The following is a 27,436-nucleotide window of genomic DNA, read 5'->3' as shown; positions in this document are numbered from 1 at the left end:
AAAACCACTGGGTGACACTTGGTAAATGGCCAGGCAATTCTAGGACCCAGAATGAGGCAAAAATAAGAGGACTAACTCCAACTGATATTCTTAACTGACTCGCTAGTATTCTGTCATTCAAGTGTGTTTGTAGAAAAATAGTGGAAAGAGATATAAAAGGGAGTTAAAATGACTCCCTTTTAAGAGAGGATACCTAGAAAAGAAAGTCCATGAGAACATAATAGCCTCTGAAATAAATAGGGCCAAACCCAGTTACTGAAAGCTTCGTTATTATTGAAGGACTCCTATAACATGCAGCTCAAACTCCCCCCTCCTCTCCCCATATGTGTTGAAAACAGCAACAGCATAATAATTATATCTAACACATTACCCTTAGAAGCAGAAAAATGGCCCTATTCCTTACTCCATAAAAACTTTTTTTTTTTAAATAATCCTGCCACATATGCTTTAAGAAATTCCTAAGACACTAGAGGTTTTAGCTTTTCCAAGGATCTATGCCTGGTGAAAAAATGCAGACCAATGAAAAATGCAATAGATCTTACAAAAAAATTTCACGGTTTCAACGGGGGGGAGGGGGGGAGGGCGGAAATCTGAACATTGTAACAAGGCTTCACTATATTTGAGTTGTCAGGTTTAAAAACTGTTCCCGCACAGACACATATACACACACACTCACCCACATTCACACGCGCTGTAACAACTGAGAACAGATTACTGAATTGATCCAATTCACTTTATCTTGACTGCAAAACTCCTACTCAAGCTGAAGAGTCTGTTTTCCTTCAGTTTGAGTATTTCACATACGCCCACAACTGCAGGGCAAACGGACCCATCCTTCCACAGGAAGATGTCTGAACTCAGGCAGTCCAACGATGGAAATGATTTTCAAATGTGTATGAGGTTACAGAAGAACAACTCTCTGTGTCCTCTCTAATACGTAAACTCCTTTTCAGCCCAATCTCCATTTCTGCCAGCTAAACCGAGTTCTATGGGTCTGATATTTCACTTGTAATGTTAACTAGTGAAATTTTAGAACCTGTCCTTAAGAATGCAAGTTTCTAGGGGCGCCTGGGTGGCTCAGTCGGTTAAGTGTCCGACTTCGGCTCAGGTCATGATCTCACAGTTCGTGGGTTCAAGCCCGTGTCGGGCTCTGTGCTGACAGCTCAGAGCCTGGAACCTATTTCAGATTCTGTGTCTCCCTCTCTCTCTGCCCCTTCCCTGTTCACGCTCTCTCTCTGTCTCAAGAACAAATAAACATTAAAAAAAAATTTTTTTTTAAAAGAATGCAAGTTTCTATAATTAAGAAGACAAGGGGGCCAGCCATCTCTGTATCACTACAGCTCCAGATGTCATACAACTGGTTTAAAAGATCTATTTGATGAATTGTTACCCTGAGAACTTTTACGAAGAGCATCAATTTTGCTTCTGGTGTAAATCGAGATATATGTGAATATTCGTAACTGTCACCAATTTGTTTTTTCACTCGCTTATTTCTTTTTATTTTTTTTACATATCTGTTCTTGGAAGTATAAGTTTAGCAGATATGTCAGTGGTTTTGGTAATCACGTTCTGTGGGAAAAAAAGAGTACTTCTGAAAGTAATGTTGATTAACCGTCTTAACTGACCATTTAGTAAGTTGGACCAAGACCGCAGCTGACTTCTGCACACTCCTGACATTTACACGCAGTAGTGAGTTTTCTCTGGCAAAACACTTTACTCTTTTCCCGCATACATGGTGGAAAATAAATCCCCTAACTCTGCTATTATTATTATGAGTCATTATTGAACAAATCAAGTGAAATTCTCCATTTTATTTAAAGCAACAGAGTCAATGCCGAGTATGAATCCAAGTGCAGGAAGAACGTGATTGGACGTCACACACCGCACACGTGCTCTCCTAGTCACGTAGTCAGGTTCACGTTAGAGATGCTAACAGAGGTCACGGTCGAAACAGTTACCTGAGATCCACAAAGAATACTGAATTCACTGAGTCGATACTGTCCCGTCACTCAAACCTGGTTTTTACCCGACTTTTAAGGAGTTCAACAATTCCATTTACTTGACTGTCCTTAAGTGAAAGATATTAAGAATCACTAAAACTAGCTCCAAAGAGGCCATATGAAAGGAAAAGGGAAAATAAACGTTTTGGAGAAGTCTCACATTGAGTTGCTGCCCCCGGAGTAATTTATACTTGATGTTGGGGTGGTTCTCAGCCATTCCTTCAAAATGAACGGTCTTACTCTACTTAATGGTGGAATAAAAATAAACTGCAGGTAAGTACTTAAAACTTTTCTCACAAACACAGGTATCTCATTAACCTATGTTTTATTTTGAGTCAATTCATTATTCATCATTTCACATTATAAAAAGTAACCACACGCGCGTATGCATTCACAAATTAGATCATCTTTATCATACATCAATGTATTTTAAAAAACAAATATTTTCTAATATCAATAGAGTTAGATGCTGATTGCATTTTGAAATAGGGAAGCTGACAATAGCTTCATACAGTAGATCTCAAGAACTGACATTTTAAAATTAGGAATTGTGTATGTTCCACAGGCAAATTTTGATGGGAATATTAGCATCAGTACAAATGAATGCTGTTGACGTAGCTTAAGCATGATAGCTTAGAATAACAGCTGATTCAAACTAGGTTCATCATTTTAAATTCAGCAAGGACAAGTACAATCTAAAGTGTAAACAAAGTATTTATAAAATAAATTCTTCTAGGAAATGAAATCATCAATCTATTATTTTTAAGGTAGTTGTACCTAAAGTTTTCAGAAATCTTTGTAGAATTTTCAATGCCAAATGGAAATCTCAGAACGTCCAGGAACAACACCGTCGCCACCACCGTGGGACCCATAAAATCGCGGCCAGCTGCTCATACCCTTTCCAGTGTGACTTTTCAATTGGGCCTGGAGATTTGTGAGAAAATGCAGTGCCTCTCTTACTCCCAAGGCCCCTTCAAGTGATCAGCTAAAGCAATTTCAGTCGATTTGGACTTTCATAGAATGTTTGAATGCTAAAACCCTAGAACAACTAAACAGCTGCTTTCCTGCACAGATGAACGCAGACTGGTCTCCTCTCTAGCAGTGCTTAAAGCGGACACCTAAAGTTGGTTTTCGTTGCACTTCACTATGACATTGGAATTCTGTAACCACATTATTACTCAAGAAATACATATTATACCACCTAGGGAATCTAATTTCAAATACGGAAAGTTTATCAACATCAGCTGCCATTATGGGTCTCTTCGCCATTCATCAACCAAAAAAAAAAAAAACAAAAAACCCAAAAAAACAAAAACAAAAAAAACGCCCCAGCCATTGCTTTAGCTTTTGTCCATCAATCACATTATCTCCAGTTGTCTTTCTTTTGCCTTCTTCATCAAGCGGATGATTTAAGGATTGGATTTTCTCGATTTTCTTTGTCAAGACAGAAAGAAGGGAGGGAGGGGAAGAGGCAGAAAGGGAGGGAAAGAGAGAGTGAAGAGAAAAAGAGAAAACATGAAAAACTGTATCCGTTCAATGCTTACAAAGTAAATAAGAAATGTAATTTACTTTAAATAAATCTGATATATGAGGATTCTGTTTAAACGAAAAAGAAATTCCACATTAAAGATTACTTGGAACTATCTTTAATTACCAAATCCCATGCACATCTAACAAAGCATTCAATCCCATTCATACAGCTCTTCCTGCCTTTTTTTTTTTTTTTTTTTGTAGGACAACAGTGGAAATTAACACAAGCCCAAGCATATCAGCTATCTGGCTTTAAAGGACATACGATACGACGCATCCCGATACCTCCTTCAAGACACTGGCACTCTGAAATACCAGATGTATCATCTCTAGGACACTGAAACACTGGAGAACGTACCGCATGGAATTTTTTGGAGAAGCAAAACCGAGATAATTAATACCTTCTGAGATCACTTCATCAGTTTGTTTGTTTTTTTTTTTTTTAGCATTTATTTATTTTTGAGACAGAGAGAGACAAAGCATGAACGGGGGAGGGCCAGAGAGAGGGAGACACAGAATCTGAAACAGGCTCCAGGCTCTGAGCTGTCAGCACAGAGCCCGACGCGGGGCTCGAACTCACGGACCGCGAGATCATGACCTGGGCCGAAGTCGGCCACTTAACCGACTGAGCCACCCAGGCGCCCCTTCATAAGCTTATTTTAAGGAAAAAGGAGTATTTTCATCCAGATGCAGCAACGGGCACCGAATTGTGAATAACACTTCACAGAAACAAGCCCAGCGTAGACACCAATCACCTGTTCCAGTCACGCGGCACTGTGCACTCGTGACAAAATGCAGACTAGAACATTCCACCAAAATACAGTTACGGACTTGATATCCAGCCTCCTGCTAAAAATGCAGCTGAAGGGGCGCCTGGGTGGCTCAGTCGGTTAAGCGGCCGACTTTGGCTCGGGTCATGATCACATGGTTTGTGAGTTCAAGCCCTGCTCCAGGCTCTGACAGCTCGGACCCTGAAGCCTGCTTTAGATTCTGTGTCTCCCTCTCTGCCCCACTTGTATTCTGTCTCTCAAAAATGAACAGATGTTAAAAAAAATTTTTTTAATAAATAAATAAATAAGCAGCTATAATACCAACATTCCTCCTCCTTCAAAACATTCAGAAAAGAGGAAACACATGATGGGATTTTTTAGAGTGTGTCTCCATTTATTTTTTAACCATCAATTATATAATTTGATTACATAATTCTACAAATATAATTATATATATATATTGAGCAAGAGAAAATTCAGTCTATAAAAAGTAAAAACATGCTCAACAACGAAAGAACAGATAAAGACAGTAATCTGAAATAAAGGAGAGCTGGTATAAATATTAGCTTTTAGCAATCTTTACGTTAAAAAATGTCTATGGCATTTAGAAAAATAAGTTGGGAAGAGAATGAATTACATTCTGATCATTAAGTATGTTCTTCGATAGAAGAATTCTAGGGCAAGCTTTTGAGAGGAAGAGGGACTAGGCTGACAGACAGGAAGGACCAGGGCGCAAGAACGGGAAGAAGATACCTTAAGTGATGAAGCACGAGTCCACCCTCCCATTTCACAGATGGGCACAATGAGGCCCAGAGTGCTGAAATGAACTGTACGCAGTAGTTAGCTGCCACTGGAACCAGGGCACAAGGCTCCAGCTCCATGCTCTCTACAGACCATTACCCTGTCCTGCCTCTATCCTCAGGACTTCTACATGGAATTTCCATAGTATAATCGCTTGAGCAGTAATTGCTGGGGCAAAGAACATTCTCCGTAAATAAAAGTACCCTTTGTATCAGTGCTACTAATCCGTAATATTAGTGGACGCCTGGGCGGCTCAGTCGGTTAAGTGTCGGCCCCTTGGTTTTGGCTCAGGTCATCATCTCACGGTTCGAGTTCGAGCCCCGCATCGGGCGGTGCACTGACAGCACGGACGGAGCCTGCTTGGGATCCTGTCTCCCTCTCTCTCTGCCCCTCCCCCGCCTGCTCTCTCTTTCTCAAGAATAAACAAAACTAAACTTAAAACAAAAACAAACCCTTTAATATCAGTATTACCTTTTCTATTTGCTATTGCTTTCTTCTATGATACAGTCCTACTCTTTGCTAGAGCTCCATTCAATAAATTTGTTCCTAAGTTTTAAGTGAATTTTAAATACATCCATATTTGTATACATACCAGTGGCCAATTAAAATTTAGACTAAATTAAGATATAGTTCAGTTCCTAAATGGGACCAAAGCATGAAGTTTCTGCAAAAAAGATGCATTCGAGCAACTTCGTTAGAGAATATTCATGAATTCGGTGAGATACGCTTAAAAGGAAACCTGAGTCCTGGTTAAGGTCCATTCTACTCAGAAGGTCCAGGTGTCCTATATGAAGGAGTACACCTTAACGATCGTTTGGGCATCTGGGATGAATCCATTCCACCTTGATGTGATGTCTCACCATGGGGATTTTTTTTTAATTTTTTTTTTAACATTTATTTATTTTTGAGACAGAGAGAGCTAGAGCATGAACGGGGGAGGGTCAGAGAGAGAGGGAGACACAGAATCTGAAACAGGCTCCAGGCTCTGAGCTGTCAGCACAGAGCCCGACACGGGGCTCGAACCCACGGACCGCGAGATCATGACCTGAGCCGAAGTCGGCCGCTCAACCGACTGAGCCACCCATGCGCCCCAACCATGGAGATTTTTATAGTCTACTCTCCTAAATGTTTAAACTGAAAGTACCAAAGGCTTCCACAATTCAAACAACGGATATAAATAGCGCACAGAAAGGAATCACAAAGGAGAAGAACAGAGGCCCTTTCTAACCACCACACTGAAGGCCAGGTACAGTCTGTAGAAATCTCCAGTTTGCGGGACCCACAGCTCTGGATCACGGGCTGCAGCAGTATTTCTCCAGTGGCATTCGCTGTACCCACCTTTCGAAGCGCCGGGTGATTAAATACTGTGTACGTAAGCTGGCTGCTCGAAAGGGATGCGGTTAGCACCCAGTGTCTCCTCAGAGAAAAATCCCCTAAATGCAAACACTTCACGGAAAAATAAATGCGTCTCGGATATTAATGGGAGCCGTCTGAAGTTTCTTGCTGATTCCCTAAGGCTACGGTGTCTTTGCCATATATAAGTCATCTTACATAAAGTATCTGAGCCGACAGAGACACACGTGACAATAACTCCTTTCAATTTATACCATTTCCTCACTGTGGACATTGTCTGTTGTTTGGAAAGCATTTAAGTGGGAAGGGAAGTACCTGAGAAAAGCCTAGAATGGTACGCTTCGCACAGCACTGGAGTACTTACAAGGTAGCCTTTCGTGGTGGTGTCTCTTTGCTCCCACTGCTCTTTGGATCGACGGAGTTACCTGTCCCACGGGAGGTGCCCGGCAGGGAAGCGGTGGGAGTAAAGGTGGTTGGGGCACTACAGGCATTACGAGTGCGGAATGAATCATCTGAAAGGAATTCAAGTACAGTCAGACGTACTGAATAAGCAAAGAAAGAGGCTAACCTGGGGTTAATGACAGCTGACTTTTTTTCTTTTAAAATCAATTTTATCAAGATACAGTTTACGGGCCATAAACCACGCAGATCAAGGTCTGACATACGTACACAGCCATGAAGGCATCGCCACCATCAAGAGGGAACCCCGCTGATCCCTACCTCCCGCACTCTGGTCGCCCCGCCTCACACCGCAGGCAATCGGCCTCCTGTCACTAAAGGTTAGTTTGCATTTTCCAGAATTTTACGTAAATAGAATCATACAGTATTTCTGTCTTCTTTCACTCGGCACAATTCGTTTGAGATTCATCCTGGTTTTTGCGTGTATCAAGACTTCATTCCTCTTTATCGGTGACAGATACGCCATTGTATGGATACATCAAAATTTGCTTATACATTCTCCTGCTGATAGACATTTGGATTTTTTCCAGTTTTGACTATTACAAAGAAAGCTGCTATGAACAAGTGTGTACAAGCCTGTGTATGGATATACGTTTTGATTTCTTGCCAAGTAAAAGACTACGACTGGAACTGCTGGGTCACATACCAAGTGCATATTTAACTGCATACGAAACCGCCAACTAGTTGCCCAAAGTGGTTGTACCAGTCTGCATTTCCACCAGCAACGAATGAGCGTTCTGCAGAGCTGCTTTACATCCTCACACACACTTGATATTGTGAGTCTTTCTAATTTTAGACACTTTACTGTCTGTGCAGTGGTTGTCTCCTTGTATTTCTCACCCCTCATTGCTTTTTTTTAAAAAATTCAGAACTTTAAAGTTCTTTTTTTTTTTTTAACACTTTTTATTTATTTTTGAGAGACAGAGACAGAGCACGAGCAGGGGAGGGGCAGAGAGAGAGGGAGGCACAGAATCGGGAGCAGGCTCTGAGCTGTCAGCACAGAGCCCGACGCAGGGCTTGAACCCACAAACCGTGAGATCATGACCTGAGCCGAAGTTGGACGCCTAACCGACTGAGCCACCCAGGTGCCCCTACAATTCAGAACTTTAAAAACATTTTTTTTTAATCAGTATTTTCTTGCTTTAATGTATTTGTCTGGGTCCTCGGTCTACAAAATTTTTAAAAAATGAATAAACAGTAACATATCATCTGGCGTCAAGAAATGATTTATAGCATTAGCAATAACACGTTAATTTTTTCGTTACAAGAACCCATAGGCATTTTTAAAAGTGGAGAACACAAAAACAGTATGAAAATAAAACTTATCTATAATACCATAATTCTTGCAACTGAAGCAATAGTCTTTAACCGTCCTAATATAATTTGCTTCAGTCTCTTTTCCCTTAGCAGGCTACGTACGTGCACGCCTATGCGTATAACTTACGCAAATAAGGACCTCCTGTGCTTCCTATTTGATACCATACTTTGTGATTTCGTAAATCTTTAACTATTTTTCTATGTAATCAAGTGGGGGTTTTTTTCTTAAACATTTTAAGGAATGCACAGAATTCTATCCGTAAAACTTTTTTTTTTTTTTTATGTACACTGGACACACAATTAGCTTCAGGGTACAACACGGTGATTCCTCTATGCGCTGTGCTGTATCCCTGCAAGTGTGACTGCATCTGTCACCGTGCTACACTACTACAAGGCCGCTGATGATACTTCTGACTCTGTGCCTTGCTCACCCACCCCCCAAAGCCTGCACCTCCCACGCCCCTGCCCCCATCTTGCCCATCCCCCCCCCCCCGGGCAAACATCCCATTTCTAGTGATCTGTCATGAAACAGTGAGATAAAATACATAAAATTGTGGTAAAACATGTCAGAGTGTGTACCTTGGTATGATGTGATGAAAATGGCACTTTACCTCTGTCACCCTTCCTCCAACCCACAACCTTAGTCTAATTGTAAGAAAAACATCAGATAAATTCTAATAGAGGGGCGTCCTACAAAATATTTAGCCAGTACCTCTCAAAACTGGGAATGTCACCAAAAACAAGGAAAGGCTAAGAAACCGTCACAGCTAAGGAAAGCCTAAGGTGAGCTGACAAGTGAATTTACGTCATGTTGTATGCTGGACGGGATCCTGGGTGGCTCAGTCGGTTGAGTGTCTGACTTCAGCTCAGGTCATGATCTCATGGTTTGGGAGTTCGAACCCCGCATGGGCTCTGTGCTGACAGCTCAGAGCCTGGAGGCTGCTTCAGATTCTGTGTCTCCCTCCCTCTCTGCCCCTCTCCTGTTCATATTCAGTCTCTCTCTCTCTCTTGAAAAATAAGTAAACATTAAAAAAAATTTAAATATGCTCATCTGAAGTCATCTCCAAGAGGCTAGATGGGATCCATGCAAGTTTGAAGAACCACTTCTATATATATATATATATATATATATATATATATATATATATATATACATACACATACACACACATATATGTATATACATATATATGTATGTATATATATATAACATATATATTATATGTATATAATATATATATAATAAAAGTTCACAAACCCTTAATGTTCCCTTAGTATCTCCTAAAGAAATCGCTGACTTGCAAAGATAAAAGTAATGAATAGTTTTATTATTTATGGCCCTCACTTCAAGAAGCATTGGTAATTTTAGTTCAACACGTTTCTGTTATCAAATTCTTTCAGGTTTCTTATGCTACTCATAGTCTACTATATATACGGTACATGAATATCAGTGCTTTAATATTGGGACTATTTTCTCTTCTGCCAAATGAAAACATACTGTTTACAGCCAGTGGCTGTACATTCTTCATGAGAATAAAAAACACATAGTAAGAGGAAGACAGAATACTCAAAACACAACCTGAAAAGGACATGTGACCCAACTTTTAAAAGTTTCTGACCTCTTGAGTCGATTTGCTATTCCTCACACTAAAAAATTACCATAGCTCAATAACTTTCAGCCAGTATTTCTAAGGCAAAAAGTTACAACTATACAGTCATTAGCAATTTTTTGCAATATATTTTCCCTTATCCATGGTATCACTGTGTTCTATTATATAAGACAGAGATAAGCAAACTACAAGTCTGTAAGCCAAATCTTGCCCACTGCCTGTTTTTGTAAATAAAACTTTATTGGAACACAACCATACCTATCCATCATGTACTGTTTATGGCTGCTTCTACTCAACAGTAGAGTTGAGTAATTGTGACAGAAACCAATTTGGCCAAGAAAGCCTAGAATATTTACTATCTGGCCCTTTACAGAAAAAGTTTGCTGACCCCTGGTATAAATATTCAAATATGTAATATTGTAAATGTTTGGCTACATATGATCCACCATGAAGCCCTACTCTTTTTAGCTTCTTTAAAAATCACTGCAAAACTTTTCATCTGTGCCTCAGGAGGGCCTCAGACTACGGAAGAACCTACTCGATTATTGCCCTTTCTTTCTTTCAAAAGTATTGAACTCTGGGGCGCCTGGGTGGTTCAGTCAGTTAAGCATCTGACTTTGGCTCAGGCCATGATCTCTCCATCTATGGGTTTGAGCCCAGCGTGGGGCTCTGTGCTGACAACATGGAGCCTGGAGCCTGGTTTGGATTCTGTGTCTCCCTCTCTCTCTGCCCCTCCCCTGTTCATGCTCTGTCTCGGTCTCAAAAATAAACAAACATTAAAAAAAAAATTTTTTTAAATAAAGTATTGAACTCTGAGTCTTGACGGTGAAAACAAAATGGCATAGTCAAGAATTTTCTCAGTTGCTAGGGAAAAGTTTAACCATTTAGGCCTTTGATAAAGATACAAGTTTAGGGGGAACACTGTCTCCAGAAATAAAGAGGTCATGTAAAGAAAACAGGAATTCATTAAATTTAGCAATTATTTTTTTAAAGAGCTCAGATTTCTACTTACCAGTTAGTGAAACCACAGAAGTCTTTCCTAACCCTGAGACGGAAGGTGTATATCCTACTGTAGAACTTTTGCTAGAAAAGAATGTGAACTGGTTTAAAATACAAGAACATGGCTTCTGTCACCCTAGTCATTAGGCACTTGGTCTTTCTAAATCTCTTTTAACGCTTTCCTCTACCTCTGGTGGAAGCACAGTTGCTACTTTTACTTCTCAATTTATTGCTTACCATGCCTCACAACAACTATTCTTTCTTTACCTTAAAAGCATCTCCTTAAACTTGCTACAGCAAAATCAGTTTTTTTTTGATGCTCAACTACGACAGATAATATGGATAAAATTTTCCTGGAAATAATTTCTCTTCAGTTGTAATCTCTTTGTCCATCTCAAGATCACTCTATTGATTAGGAAGTCCAGACAGATCTATTGAGAACGTCCAAAAACGTAGCTGAAAAGCTAGAGTAAGCTATCTTTCACAAAAGAAAGACTTATCTTTCCCATGCCATGTTATCTTTCTTGACAGATGCTTTTAAAGACATTTATGTTGACTTAAAGTTACTTTCATTGATGGATACGCAGCTGTTACATACTGTATGTGTACAACATTTATAAAAAGTCAGGGTCACGGAATTTATGCTAACTCTCTCCTCGTCTTAACTGTTGATCATTCAGTGCGTGGGGCCAAAGGGGAAACCAGACACTCATCTATCGTCAGAAGAATTGTTGTGATCACTTTGCCACAAAAACACACTAGTGCTTCTTTACAGAAGGAAACAGTATCAACAGCAAATGGACGTCCACCTCTACTTAGCAAATGGGACACGTCCGCAGCCACTTAGAAGTTGAGTGGTGCATATGACAGACAGAGCACCGCCTCCCTCATAAAACAGCGTATGGATTCCATGATGCTATTATACGGCACCGTGGCAGAAAGTCCTCCTAGAATGCCAGAATACCCATTGTTATACAAACTGGCAGGCTACAATTTTTTTCATATAAAATCTTTACAGAAGAACCCTTACAATCTATTGACCTATTAAAAAAAAAAACAAAAGTAACCCTCATTTTATATAGTGTAAATATTTCACGTAAGTAAAGATAGGTAACTAGCAAAATCAAATTGGGTTAGAACACGAATAGCTGACATGCCATACTTAGCACACTTGTCTAAGTTGCCATATTTCGCATGAAAAGCTTGATTATTAAAAGACTGGCTTCGGATCAGTTTGGATTTCTTGATTTCTTTGCCTGGAGTAAAAAGCAGAAGGAAAACGCAGCTGTTCAGTTCATCCTTGGCTGCCCTACGCCCATCCCCCGGCCAACTCCCCCCCCCCCCCCGCCCCCGCCCCCTGTCGTGAGGCACGGATTTGTCCAGCTTCCTTTCCTCGGTTGAGCTAACTGGAGTATCTCTTACCCCTACTGCTCAGCAAGAACTCCCAAAACACTGAATGATAGAAGGTAAAAGGTGTTTTAGAAGAATACATCTCCTCTAGTGGCGTGGCTTTCCCTAGAACTGATTTTATAAAAGGGGAAAAGGAGACACAAAAAGAGGCTGTTTCCTACTTGTCGACGGGGTGCTGGTTCCAGAGGGTCCGGGAACAGAGATGGGGATGCTCTTGGGCAGAGTCGTCGGTGTCTTGGTGTCTCTACCTAAAACAAACTCTGTTTTCAATGCTGTAATTTCCTCTGAGCTCTTAATCTCCATAAGCACGCAAGACAACACAGAGAGTATGTGTCCTACTAGCTAAGAAGCGCTCTTTCCCAAATATGCTGCATTTATATATCTACATATTTCAATCTCAGCTGTCCAGTGACCAATTTCACAACAGCACTGCTGTTGTCAGACTTTGTTTCCCTGTGAAGGATCTGAACCTTCACACGGACTCCGAGCATTTATTCATGTATTCCTAAACCGGTGCCACATGAAACAGCCAATGTTTGAAAACTACCTTTTAAAAAATGAGAGAAAGTGGACCAATTTTCTGTCTCAAACTCTGAAAATCGGCGTGGTCTGTCAGCACGCCAGGACGTGACACCAAGCGTGTAACTTAGCGGTTGAAACGTGGGAAGACTACTTACGTTTCTTTTCAAAGCTTTTCTCACTCATGGGCCTCCCATCGCTCTGTTGCTTCTCTTTCTCTAATTGTTCCTGTTATCAAAACAGTGTGTTAGCAGGAAATGGTAAGCACAGGTAGATTGATAAAACTCTTCTTTTATTTTTTTTAAGGTTTATTTATTTTGAGACAGAGACACAGGAGGGACAGAAAGAGAGGGAGAGAGAGAAGCCCAGGCAGCCTCCACGTTTAGCACAGAGCCCGATGTGGGGCTCGATCCCACAAACCGTGAGATCATGACCTGGGCAGAAATCAAGAGCCGGACGCTTAACCAACGGAGTCACCCAGGTGCCCCAAACACTCTTCTGAGAAATTACTCCAAGCATTACAGATACAAATACAGTTCACAAAAGTGCCTCAGCAAAGAATCCTCTTTCCAAACTACTGTCTGAAGAAGTCAAGGTTCTTTCAGATTTGAGTTCTTTCAACAGGTACAGAATTGTGCCCTGGGAGGTCTGTCAAGCTAAAACAATGAGTTTAGTATCATTGTTATAATGGGCCTTTCTCTTCTAGAAGGTATGTACCAATTCTCATTGGCAAAATGTTGCTTATTAATGGTCATCTCCATTTCTGATGGGTAAGTGGCAAAGTAATACTTGTCTTTAAAAGATTGAGAAAAAGAAATGGTGTGTTGGGATATTTTTTAATGGTTTACTGAAGTGTAACATACGTAAAGAAAGTGAAGAGCTCAGTGAATTTTCCCAAAATGAACACATATAACCACCTTCCAGATCCAGAAACAAAATGTTACCAAAACTCAGTTTCTCCCCAAAAACAGAACAAGGAGGCAGGAAAACCAATAAACATGCCAAGTTCTGAGCAAACTTAGCATAACTGACATGTAGAAAACACTACACCCAGGGTGCCTGGCTGGCTCAGTCGGAGGATCTTGATCTCGGGCTCATGAGTTCAAGCCCCACACTGAGTGTGGAACCTCCTTAAAAGTCAAACAAAAACCAAAAGCCAAAAGACAACACTACACTCGGCAACTGGAGAACACACATTCTTTTCGATTGCACATGTAATGAAAAGCAGGGAGAAACCAGACAACAGATTAAAAAATTTCTACTTAGAACGGGTCTCCATAAAAAAGAACCAAATGGAACTCTCGCAGTGCAAATAAGACGCGTAAAACTGAAAAACAAACGTCATTAAGTGGGTTGCAAGTAGTGTTGGCTACTTTCCCCACCTTTTCCTCGATTATCTTGGTCACATTAGTCACAGCTGGCTTCGAGTCCGCTAACTCCGATGCCAGGATCACCTGTGGCTCTTCTATTGCCTGATTTTTGTCTTGGGTTCAGCTCACTGAGTTCTAAAACTCAGCGTTTAGAGCCTGCTTATGCTCTGCAGTTTCTACTGCTGGCCATCCTGAACTGTAATCTTTGTCTCCGAAGGCTGCTGAAGTCATGCACTTGCTTTTTCAGATCTCCACTGACGTGTTTCATCTCACAGAACAGTTCTTCACAGGGAGCAAATATAAGGAAGGAGTCAATGGGAATTTGAGAACTGAAAAATGCAGCACTGGGAATAAAAACACTGGATGGGCTCAGCAGCTCAAAGAGGACAGGAAAAGTCAGTGGCCTTGAAGACGCATCAACGGAAGTTATTCGCTCTGAATAACAAAGTGTAAGGAAAGAAAAAAAAAAAAAAAGGAATAAAACCTCACGGACCGGTGGGGCAAGATCAAAAGATCTACCATCTGGGACCGAAGACCCAGAAGTAGAAGAGCGAACACATACTTAAATAATGGCTCAAACCTTCGCAAATTTGGGAAATGATACACGTTTACAGATTCGGAAAGCTCAGCAAATCCAAAACAGATAAATTTGAAGTAAATTATGCCTAAACACATCAAAAGCAAACTGCTGAAAACAAAGCATAAGAGGAAAGACATCTTCAAAGTAACCAGAGGAAAGCAACATTACACACAGAACGATAATCCAAAAGAGAGCTAATATTTTATCAGATGCTATGGAGACCAGAACGCATCTTTAAAGCACAGTAAGAGAAAGGTTGTCAACCCCGAATGCCATATCCAGTGAAAATGGCCTTCAGGGGCAAAGGCAAAAAACAATATGTTACAGGTAAGGGAAAGCTAAGAAAATATGATATGCCACAAAATACCTGCCCCCCCCCCCCCCCCGAACAACCAAAGCCAGTTCTTCAAGCCAAAGGGAAAAAAATAGCAGAGGGAAGTTCAGACACTTAGCAATGAATGAAGAGTACTAGAACTGGTAAAAAATAAGAAAGTAAACACAGGAGTTTACGCTCTTAAATTCTTCAAAGATACAAATCACAACTTAAAGCAAAGATTATTACACTGACTCGTGGGGCTTTCAATACAAATATAATTCACGTAACAACTGTAACATAAAGGGCAGAGAGCTCTGTATCATCGTTGAATGAATTAGTACACTATTAACACTTAGTAGACCTTAAAGGGTTAAGTGTATCGTATCCTCTCGATGAAACCACCAAAAAACAATTCAAAAAAAAAAGAAAGAAAAGAGACAGAGAAAGAAAGGGGAAGAAGAGAACACCAACCACTAAGGTAAGAATGAAACAGAAGTTATCACCATGGATCCTATATATATATTAAAAGAATAATATAAGAGTATAAACAACTCTATGGGAACAAATTTGACAGCTCAGCTAACAGAATTCTGGGAATGGGAAGCAAATTATCAAGTTTACAAAAGAAGAAATAAAAAATCTGAACAGCTTTGTATCTATTAGTAGTTGAATCAATTACCAAAATTCTTTTCAAAATTAAAACTTTGGGCCTTGATAATTTCATTAGTGAATTCTATCAAACACCCAAGGAAAAATTAAAACCAATTTCCTCAGAAAACAGAGGAAGAGGAATTAAGAGGAAGTGGTAATACTACACATTTCATTTTATAAGGCCCACAACTGTAATATGAAATTTAAAAGTCCCAAAAATGACAAAAAAGGAAATTATAGACAATTTCACTGTGAATAGAGATGCAAAAGTCCCTTTAAAAACTAGCCAAGAATCCAACAATAGAGAAAAGGATAATATATCCTCATCAAGTAGAGTTTATCCCCAAAATACAAGATTGATTTAGCATTTAAAAACCCAAGGTAATTTGGGGTGCCTGGTTGGCCCAGTTGGCTGAGCATCCGACTTCAGCTCAGGTCATGATCTCTTGGTTCATGAGTTCGAGCCCCGCGTCAGGCTCGCCGCATGTCAGCGCAGAGCCTGCTTTGGATCCTCTGTCCCCCTCTCCCGCTGCCCCTCCCCCACTCGTGCTTTTTCACTTAAAAATAAACATTTAAAAAAAATAGCAATAATTAAAAATAAAAAAAATACAGTGGCTTAACAGGATAAAGAGTAAGCAAACATCATTTCTATATATGAAGAAAGAACATCTGACAAAATTCAATAGTCATTCATAAAAACCCTCAGCGGACTAGATATAGGAGCCAACTTCTGCAATTTGATAAAGGGCACCCACATAAAACCTCTTGGTAACATCATGCCGAATGGTTAAAGATCAAGCTATTTCCCCCTAAAATCTGTAAAATGACAAGGGTGACTGCTCCTGTCACTTTTATTCAATTGGAAGTGTTTCGTTATACTTCAGGTCCTAGACTTTGCAACCAGACGTAAGAAATAAAAGGCATAAACACTGAATAGAAAGAAGTAATCTTGTTGTACCTAAAGAGGATATAATGGCTCATGTAGAAAACCCTATTAAATTGAAAAACAACTCTAGAACAAATACAAGGTGAATATATAAAAATCAACGGTAATTGACAGCAGTGAAATTCTAGGAAGTAAGATTAAAAATTATAATTCCATTTACAATAATGACAAAAACCATAATATGCCCAGAAATAAATTGAACATAAGACCTCCTTTAACTCTACACTTAACACTACCAAAATTACATGGAAAAAAAGTAAAGATTAAATAAATGGAGTGGCAGACAATGTTCAGAGATCAGAAAATTCATTGTTAGGATAATTAACACAATTCTAACAAAAATTCCAGCGGGCTTAAAAAAAAAAAAAATTCCAGCGGGCTTTTTATGTAAATGGATAAACTGATTCTAAACTTTACATCAAAATGCAAAGGGCCTAGATTGGTCAAAGCAATTAAAAAAGAACAAAGTTGAAAAACTTAACCTACCTTATTTTGAAAATTACTATAATGTCACAGTGATAAAGACAGTTTGGAATTGCCAAAAAGATAAACGTGTAAATCAGTGGAACAGAATAGGGAGTCAAGAAATAAACACATACGTATATGGACATTTTTTTTTAAGATGCTAAGGCAATTCAATAAGGAAGTTTTCGACGAATAGTGCTAGAATAATTGAATATTCAGATGGGAAAAATCATATAAACTAATTGAAGTGGACCACAGACCTAACTGTAAAACCTACAACTAAAATTTCCAGAAGAAAACACAGCAAAAAGTCTTTGTAATTTTGGGGTAGACAATGGATTCTTGGAACAAACAAGCATAAACAATAAGAGAAAAAAATGGTAAGTGGAACCTCATCAAGATTTAAAACTGCTCTGCAAAATAAAATAATCTTTCACCATTAAATAAGTGAAAGATAAGCCACAGACTCAAAGAAAACATTCATAAAATGTATATCTGACAATGGAGTAGTACTGAGCGTATAAAGAACTCTTGCATCTCAATAAGATGACGACAACCACCCATTTAAATATCTGAAAACAGGGGCGCCTGAGTGGCTCAGTCGGTTGGGCATCTGACTTTTGGTTTCAGCTCAAGTCATGATCTCTCAGTTGTGGGATCAAGCCCCACATCCAGCTCTGCACTGTCAGCGCAGTGGATTCTCCTTGGAATTCTCCCTCCCTCTCTCTCTGCCCCTTCCCTGTTTGCATGGGCATGTGCTCTCTCAAAATGAATACGTAAACTGAAAAAATCTGAAAACAGACTTCATCAAATAAGAGATAAGGATGGGCAATAAACAGAGAGATGTTCAACATCACTAGACATCAGGGATATACAATTTGAAATCACAATGAGACATGATTATATACCCGCCCTATCGAGCTGAGAGGATGTGGGGTAACTGAAGCTCTCCACCACAACCGATGGGGACGTAAAATGGTACAGCAACCTTGTGAAACTGTGTTTTGTTTTGTTTTTTTTTAATTAAGCAAGCCATACCATCCAATCCAGCCATTCCATTCCTAGGTATTTCTGCAAAAGAAGACTTCTTCATAGGCCCACCCAGAGACATCTTCATAAATGGTCACAGCAGCTTTATTTCTAATATCCCCAAACTAGAAGTAACCCAAGTACTCATAAGAGGTGGATAAACACGGGGCGCCTGGGTATGTCAGTCAGGTAAGCATCCAATCCTTAATTTCAGCTCAGGTCATAATCTCATGGTTCATGAGATCAAGACCTGTGTTGGGTTCTGCACTGACAACGTGGAGCCTGTTTGGGATTCTCTCTCTCTCTCTCTCTCTCTCTCTCTCTCTCTCTGCCCCTCCCCTGCTCACACGCTCGCTCTCTCTCTCTCAAAAGAAATAAACATTTCTTTTTAAAAAAGGTTTCTAATTTAAAATAAAAAGAGGTGGATAAACAAACTGTGGTAGGTCTGGAATGTGGACTACTACTCAGAGATAAACAGGAATGAACGACTGAGAACATACAGCAGCGCGGATAAATGTCAAAACAATTATGCTGGTAAAAAGAGGCAGGAACAGAAAACATTATATGTAAACAAACTTCTATAAATTCTAGCTGCTAGCTATTTATAGATAGAAACTAGATGAATGGTTTTGGGGGAGCTGAGTAGAACGTATGGATTTCCAAGGGGCCCGGGGAAGCGCCTGAGGGAATGGAAATGGCTGGCATTTTGGTTGTGGTGATGTTTTCATCAAACTGTACCCTTTCAATATATCCAGTTAATTGTACGCCAATCATACTTCAATAAAGTAGTTGTTTTTTAAAGGTTCTCAGATGTAGTTTGCGTTCTAGTTCACAACAGAGATTTCAAAAAATCAGGAAATTATTGGGTTGCATAACAAAGCACAGCTAACACTGGTCAGAAAGAAGTGTGTGTGTGCCCACGTGCAAACAACGTACCATTTCCATAAGTAGTAGTTCTTCTCTTTCTTTCTCTTGATCCAACAAATCTTTTTCATAAAACTTTTTCTGAAACTAAGTTTAAAATGAAGTTACGAAACACTACGATGAGTTCCTGCCAATTTTTATATTCTTTGAGCATAAGGTAAAGCCTGGGCTTACCGCATCCATAGACATTTCCATCCTGTCCAGCTCTAACACGGTCTAAAAGCAAAGTTGTGAAAAATTATTCGACAGTAATTAAATTAAGCCAAACAATCGTCTCTCCAAAAGACTCCTTTTCCAGAGGGAGGTTCAAAGAGGAGACTTCTCCATTCTATGGGAAGGCTACATTAGAAAACCTCTCAGATTCTTCCCAATTTTACATGGTACTTTTCGCCAACCTCCTAATGCCAGGCTCCATTTATGCTGCTTGTAAAAGACTTTAACCTTAAAGAGAGCAAGTCTAGAGGGACACGTTGGACACTAAACACACACAAATTAGCGAACTTCTAATAACCCCAGGGCCACTCTTCTCTGAATCTTCAGAAATACAAGATAATTTTTGAATTTTTTAAAAGAACTTTTAGCTAAATATATACGAAGCAAACTGTCATTTGGGTTAAAATCCTTAGTTCCTTTCCGTAGAAATGTTTGATCATTATGACATTCTAACCATTAAGGAAGACTTCGCCCTGAAAGTATTTCTCAATTTAGCATTTCTCTTTCAGAACACATTAGTCTGAAACAAATCATTTTAATGAAACAGCGGTCCAGCTGACCCAGCATTGTGACTCTGACAGAGGACTGTACTTCTCACTATGATGGTCCAGATAAAAGTCTATTTATACAGACTCATGCCCAAAGCCAGTGTTGCACACAGAAGATTTATTTGAAGATTTTTTATGCTGAAATTCAGGAAGATATTGTAATTTATGCCATGAAATTATCCCTTTTAAATAAAATTGCTTCCCACCTTAAAAACTGACTAGCATAAGCCATGCCATTTTTATCCCGAAGCTTTGTAGAAGAAGCTTCCTCGGTGGTTCCCTTTCCAAGCCCTCAGTTTGATAAGCATTATACTATAGAATTTTCATGGGATTGACTGACTTCCTCATGTAACACACACTTACAGTAAGGTCTAGTCTTGTAGATTAGTAATCCATTAATTCAATCATTTTTGTCCCTATTTATGGGGTTAGTTTATCTTTTGAGTTAATAAATTCTGCCAAGAAAGTCACTCTTGCTCTTATGTTTATTATTGTGAAAGTTAACTCTGTTGCCTAAACTTCTGTAATTAAATGGTAAGGACAGAAATATCTGGTAGAAACAAATACATATAATACATACATACACGTATATACATATACTATATATAATATGCTTTTAGATTTAGGTGGGTGTCCAGACCCTGGGTATTTCTGTTTAGTTTAGCTGGTAAAAGAGGAACTCACGCTCCAGTAAAACAAGAGTATACTAATTAATACTAAATTATCAAATCACTGTATTAAAAAGTTCCTCATGTGACATCTGGCAATGATCTCTAAGAAAAAAAACGGAAAAAAAAAAAATAAAGGATTCTTTTTTTCCCCTCACCATCAATGCTAAGTTAAAAGGCATTAATAAATTAATTCCTCTCAGTATAAAGAAATGCTCAGAAACTATGTATCCTGAAGTTCACACTCAGACTGAGAGTAACCATTTAAATTTGACTTAATCTTACAAAAATATGAGTTACACGTTCAGCAAAAAGTTTTGAAAGACTACAGAGTATTTTCAGGCATGACTTCACTAACCCCAAATTTTTGCTGTTTGCATTTTGTAACATCAGCAAACAATCCATGTGAGCCCATGCTAAAAATAAAAGAAACAAACAAACCCATAAGACATGATGTCACATTCCTGAAAAAAGAATGCACTCGGGGTAAGAGATCCATATTCCAGCCCCGGCTCAGCCACTTGCTAATATGATCCCAAGCAGACATTTACTATCTGTAGGCCTAGAGTTTCTGCAAAATCAAACAGATCTTGAAGGCCCTTCCAGGGCTAAATTTCTATGAAGCGTGACTTTCCCAGTTGGATTATAATCACTTATAAATCAAGTCTGGTGGATGAAGTATTCATTATTAGTTGAACAGTATTTATTAAGCACCTCAAATGGGCCAAGCGCTCTCATGGTGCTCATATTACTAGTAATACAAGTTGAATGTCTAACTGCCCCATGAAAGGAACTTTAGCAGCTGTAGCACACGTCAGCCAAGTCCGTTACCAACACTACTCTAGCAACGCTATGTTACCATATTGCTATCGTGTCAAGCTAAAACACGGAAGCTGTGATGGACACTGTCTTCACGCAAGAAACGCCACTGGTGCGGCAAGAGCGATACTTACTCTTTTTACAATAGCCAGAACATCTTTATCTTTTTCTTGACAGAGGAGTTTCCTCACACACATTTCTAACTGCTGAAGCAGATGCTTATCTGCAGGGATCTTCAGAGTAGATTTCACTTTGGGCAACAAGTAGCAAAGTTTCATTCTGTAATAAATTAAACAGTACTTACTTTTGAATGAGTTCAATAACTAAGAATAACAGTAACGCGCGAAATGGAAAGAAAATTCAAACTTCGGAGAGCCTGGGAATTTAGCCTGTAGCAAATGCTTACGGGGTGGCTGTTAGGAGTCAAGCATTCGTTATTCTGGGTGCTGAGACACACAGTGAAAAAGACCAACCAAATTCTTTGCTCTCCTGGAGCTCACCCTGTAGTATGGGGTAAGGAAGAAAGAATAAGGAAACAAAGTATCTGTCAGAGAGTGGTAAGTGCCATGGACAAAACTAAAGCAGGAAAAGAAAAGGGAGAATCAGAGGAGGGGCGTTAGTTTTAAAAGACGAGGTCATAGAGAGTTTCAGCGAAGGTTTCGCTGAACAGATAATATTTAATCAAAGACTTATTAAAGAAAATTAGGGAGTAACGTGAACATCCAGAGAAGAGCATGATGGACAGGAGCCTGCCGTATGTGCAAATGACCTATAGGGGGAACCTGACTTGGGTGTTACCCCAAACTGGCAAATTGACCCAAACTGGCAAAGAGGCTACAGTGGGTAGAGCTGAGCAAAGGTGAGATCATCAGGAGACCTCAAAGTGGCAACAGGAGGCCAGCTCGTGCAGGGCCTTGGAGGCCACTGCTCGAAGACTAGCTTTCACTTTGAACACCGTAAGAAGCCGTGGAGGGTTTTACACAGAGGAGGGAAGTGATCGGGCTTAACGTGATGGAAGGATCACCTGACTACTGGTTTGAGAGCAGACCGTAGAGGGTCGAGGACAGAAGCGAAACAACAGAGGAGGCTCTAGCAGTCATCCAGGTAGGAGATGGCGGCCGCCTGAACCAGAGTGGTAGCAGTCAGGCAGCCAGAAGCGTTTGCATTCAACGTATTTTGCAAGCAGCAGTGTGTGCTGAGGAACTGTGGTGGGGTGGCAGGAAGGAGGTAAGGTTTTGATCCAAGCAGGTGGCAAGAGGAGATGGTCATGTGCACGGATGGAGAAGACCTCAGAAGAAGCAAGGGCAGGCGTGGGCGCGGGACACGGCGGGGATTTACTTTCAGGCAGACCGAGTCTGAGGCGCTTGTTGGACAAGCCACGGAAATGCTAAGTGGGCAGCTAGCTCAACGCGTCTCCTGTACAGGAAGGACACCCGTGCTGGAGACATACAGTCAGGAATCTTCAGCACACAGATGACATGCAAGCCAGGAGACTGGAGAGCTCGCCAAGGCCATTGAGTGCAGTCTGAGAAGAAAAGGCAAAAGGACAGAGCCTAGGCGCCATCCCAGTCTACACCACGCGGATAAGGCAGCAACACACAGACGGAAGAACGCCAGAGAGGTGAGAGGCAATCCGGGGCAGTACAGAAAACCTTGCCAGGAAGAGGCAGTGCAGAAAGTGCTCTGCTTTGCTAAGCTACTAGGCTAGTGCTCTGCCGGGGCTGCTTTCACAGAGCGATGCCAGGCAGTTGCCTACATTTGGGCTGCTGTATTCATTCATTCCTCTGAGTGCTCTCCAGATACTATTTTTTTTACTTCTACGCCAAACCCGAGACAACCAAGTCCCATTCCTAGAGTTTCTAGGCCAACCAGTCTACTGAGCCCGCAGTCAAGGATTCTCCACATACAAAAAGTTTGCTTTCTATTCAGGCGAAAAGGCGAAGGAGGCTCTTCCTCTAGAATACTCAGCTCCATTCATAGCAATAATGGTCTCGAACTCATTTGAGCTCACCATGGATCCTGGTGATGCTTTCTCTCAGTTAAGGGGCCCCAGTTACCCCAAAGAGAATCATTTGCATTTCTGGCAAAGGGGAAGGCTCAGTTGAATACCAACGGTCTTTCCAGCCTCCGCATTGTCTAGGCTCCGTGAATACAAGTTTTAAACATTGACGTAAGGAAAAACAAAAACAATCAACAGTCTATGCACACTTCATTCTTTACAACTCAAGGCAAGTCTCGAAAACATACATTCAACAAAAGCTACAGAAGTGGTGATTTAACTCTGAGAATCCTGGGTCTGTGCGATTATAAAGATTTTATGATTAGGTATCACACGCCCTTCCTGGTAAGCTAAATTCTTCATGTACATGATCTCAGGTATTTATCCCTTGGAACCCCCTATCAACTAGGTGCTAAGGAAATCCATGTGCAGAGAGATTATGTAACTTGCCCAAAGACACACAGGTAGTATAGAGCTGGAAGTCAGCTCAGGCAGTGTGGCTCCAGAAACCCCTGTCCTAAGTGCATGATCCCACCACTCTTGCCTGTGATGGCTTTCGTTCTATCTACACATCTCTGCAGAGCTGGGCCAATGCTTTCGTCTCCAAAAGCCAATTAATATATGGTATTGCTGGACCCGTTTGTTTGACTGGCGGTTACCCAGGCAGAAGAGCGGAAACCAAAACAAATTGCTATGCAATGATCTCTTACCCCCAAAATCACCAAAATTCACAGAGCAATGTTCAATTAATCCTCATTTGGTTTTTGAATTGACAGGTTGCTTTCTCTCAGGGTCAACTCTATGCTTTCAGTCTCGTTGACCTGGGTTAGAGATGATTTCATTTCCTTTCAGGTTTGTGTTTTTGTTTTAAAGTTTTTTTATTTATTTGAGAAAGAGAGCGAGAGAGAGAGCAGGAGAGGGGCAGAAAGAGGGAGAGACAGAATCCGAAGCAGGCTCCTCGTGAGCGCAGAGCAGGACGCAAGGCTCAATCTCGTGAACCGTGACATCACGACCTGAGCCAAGATCAAGAGTCAGGGGGTGCCTGGGTGGCTCAGTCAGTTAAATGTCCAACTTCGGCTCAGGTCATGATCTCGCGGTTTGTGGGTTTGAGCCCCGTGTCGGGCTCTATGCTGACAGCGTGGAGTCTGGAGCCTGCTTAGAATTCTGTGTCTCCCTGGGGAGCCTGGGTGGCTCAGTCGGTTAAGCATCCGACTTCGGCTCAGGTCATGATCTCGCAGTCCATGAGTTCGAGCCCTGCGTCGGGCCCTGTGCTGACAGCTCAGAGCCTGGAACCTGCTTCACATTCTGGGTCTCCCTCTTTCTCTCTGCCCCTCCCCCACTCACACTCTGTCTCTCTCTCTCTCTCTCCCAAGAATAAAAACATTAAAGAATGTTTAAAAAAAAAAGAGAGAGAGAGAGAGAGAGAGATGCTTAACTGACTGAGCCACCCAGGTGCCCCTCGTTGCCGTTCAAATAATTTTTGTCAACTGCTTGATAAGTAAGTGACAATTCTGACAATTCATCACAGCGGGAGCTGCTTTTCTAGGGCCGACTTCGATTTGCAACATGTTTGCAAGTTAGATTCATTAGTTACTTAGCACAGATAAGATGCATAAAATACTGAAGCCAATGCAGTGGCATTTTCTGTATTTTCTTACACTAAAAATATAAAACAAAAACCAATCTCTTGATTGCCTCTAAAAATGGACAGATCTTTGCCCAAGCCAACTTGGAATTATTTTTTCTTTAGTCTTAGAAGATCCATAAATTATGAATATCTGCGCAAATCCTGATGCCAATGTGTGTATCCAAGCGGCAGGAGAAGCCTGCCAGGCTGGCTTTCACTACTGCTCTCTCAACCCAATAAACAAAAGACCTGAGACACCATGAAAAGCTTCCAAGTCTTACTGAGGCTCATCAACTAAGACTACTAGGAATTTCAAAATAAGTATACATTATTTACTTGTTTTCTGATTGACCATGAAAAAGATTTTGCATGTTCTTTACAGTTGGTAAGTAGATAAATTATAGTAGATAAATTTAAACATACAATTTTTTTCAAGTATTTCCTTGGATTGGTAGCGTACCTCACATTTGCCACTGGATCGTGTGTCAGTTCAATAGTGGGTAGAAAGAAGTATTTACAGAAAAATGATTTGGAGAAGATCTCTATAATAAATTCACAGGTATCCAAAAATCGAAGTCTATTCCAATAGCTTTTTCCTTGGCCCAGTTCTAGAAACAACAACAAAAAAGATAAGTTTAATCTTTCCTACATGAAATTATATGTGACAAAATTAGACACGCAAAACCCGTGACAAGTTTTTTTATATCCACAATTTGCTTAGCAAATACAAGAGATAAGAGAAAAAAAATCATACATACTAAAGATCTGTGGACTCCCAAAAATAAGGACATCTCATAACATCTCAAAAACCAGAAAAAAATGTATTAAACATTGCATTCTATTCCATAAGCATTTATTAAGTACTAAATAACTATATCTACTATTTTTTGATCACCCATTACGTGCTAAGTACTCTATACGTATTATCACATTTAATCCCGAAAAACAATCCAATGGGGTAAGTATAGATTTATCCTCCTGAGAGGAGGTTCAGAGGTTAAAGTCACAGAGCTGGTAGGCGTAGTGCTGGAATGCAAATGAAAGTCTGTGTAACTTCGAACTCTGAACTTCTATTTGACCAATCAAATTAGTTGTTTTCTTCATTTCCATAGAAATGCTCTGAAGTGGTTAAAGTCCTATGTAACACTGTTTTACTGACAATAATTCAGGCAAACATTTAAAGGATTGTTTTCTCCCTATTCCACAAGTGTTCAAAAGCAAAATTCTTAATATTTAAAGCCAAGCGGAATCTCCTTTCAAAATAAAACTGATGCTAAATGTGAGGTCATACCCCTGAAAAATGAAAATTAAAACAGAGTCAAAAAGAGAAAGCTTAAGGGGCGCCTGGGTGGCTCAGTCGGTTGAGCGTCCGACTTCAGCTCAGGTCACGATCTCGCGGTCCATGAGTTCGAGCCCCGCGTCGGGCTCTGGGCTGATGGCTGGGAGCCTGGAGCCTGTTTCGGATTCTGTGCCTCCCTCTCTCTGACCCTCCCCCATTCATGCTCTGTCTCTCTCTGTCTCAAAAAATAAATAAACGTTAAAAAAAAATTTAAAAAAAAAAAAGAGAAAGCTTAAAGTATACTGAGCATAATTTTTCTTAAATGGAATTTGATACACTCTTAATTTTTTGAAAAATGGTGATCCAACTTAAAATGGTGAAGTCCAATAACCAGAAAATCCCTACCTACTACCTATGCTGGATAACAGAGTTCAATAAAAGCATTAAGACACTATGGTCAAAACAAGTATACAATAATTAAAAATTTACTAAGTATATATAAGTATGTGACACTCTTTCTAGAATTAACACATTAACTAAAGGTTTCTGTCTCGAGTTAGCCCTTAGCAAATTAAAAAAAAAAATTTGCATTTGTTAACTGATTTCATTTTTTTTTTTTAATTTTTTTTTCCAACGTTTATTTATTTTGGGGACAGAGACAGACAGAGCATGAACGGGGGAGGGGCAGAGAGAGAGGGAGACACAGAATCGGAAACAGGCTCCAGGCTCTGAGCCATCAGCCCAGAGCCCGACGCGGGGCTCGAACTCACGGACCGCGAGATCATGACCTGGCTGAAGTCGGACGCTTAACCGACTGCGCCACGCAGGCGCCCCCGATTTCATTTTTTAAAACATTATGAACCACATAGGCTTACCAGATTCATAGTCACGTATGCATCAACTCTATTCAAGGGAACTAAAAAAAATCCTTGCATTCTGCTAATATTTAATATAAAAACATAAAATGCTACATTCATGGAGACTCAACTCGTATTTTAGTTCCAAATGCTATTTCATCAGGGTAGAAACTGGACTTTCACCATAAAGAAAACATTATTTTCACTTTTCAAGTGTAGAAACTCACTCAAAAAGACCCAGAGTAATTATTACTTTTGTTCATCACAGAATAATCCTATCTTAAAGATTTCTAAAACAACCCCCAAAAATTAACCTAGAAAACTCAAATACAAACACACTCCAGATACTTACCAACATCAGCCTAACTATTCATGGC

At 40.2% G+C, this 27,436-nt stretch overlaps 1 protein-coding gene across 4 annotated transcripts in view; it reads right to left on the bottom strand.

Moving 5' to 3' along the window:
• Positions 1-27,436, bottom strand: part of PPP4R4 (protein phosphatase 4 regulatory subunit 4) — a 109,327-nt gene that overhangs the window by 4,872 nt on the left and 77,019 nt on the right. Inside the window, exons 16-25 of one of the 4 annotated variants that reach the window (XM_027066526.2) lie at positions 25,384-25,531; positions 21,432-21,576; positions 19,224-19,265; positions 19,062-19,136; positions 12,927-12,996; positions 12,411-12,497; positions 12,002-12,095; positions 10,853-10,923; positions 6,819-6,966; positions 2,309-3,434 (exon numbers count right to left, since the gene is read on the bottom strand). In XM_027066526.2, coding sequence (XP_026922327.1) covers positions 3,410-3,434; positions 6,819-6,966; positions 10,853-10,923; positions 12,002-12,095; positions 12,411-12,497; positions 12,927-12,996; positions 19,062-19,136; positions 19,224-19,265; positions 21,432-21,576; positions 25,384-25,531 — 905 coding nt within the window. In that variant the 3' untranslated portion in view covers positions 2,309-3,409. Of the gene's footprint in view, positions 1-2,308; positions 3,435-6,818; positions 6,967-10,852; positions 10,924-12,001; positions 12,096-12,410; positions 12,498-12,926; positions 12,997-19,061; positions 19,137-19,223; positions 19,266-21,431; positions 21,577-25,383; positions 25,532-27,436 lie in introns of those variants that run through there. The other 3 variants (XM_053224889.1, XM_053224890.1, XM_053224891.1) reach the window with 3 other exon arrangements.

This window comes from Acinonyx jubatus, chromosome B3 (assembly GCF_027475565.1).
Source record: "Acinonyx jubatus isolate Ajub_Pintada_27869175 chromosome B3, VMU_Ajub_asm_v1.0, whole genome shotgun sequence".
NCBI classification, from domain to species: Eukaryota; Metazoa; Chordata; class Mammalia; order Carnivora; family Felidae; genus Acinonyx; species Acinonyx jubatus.
The sequence above is the reverse complement of the archived record's forward strand: the minus strand, read 5'-3'. Positions and strand labels throughout refer to the sequence as shown.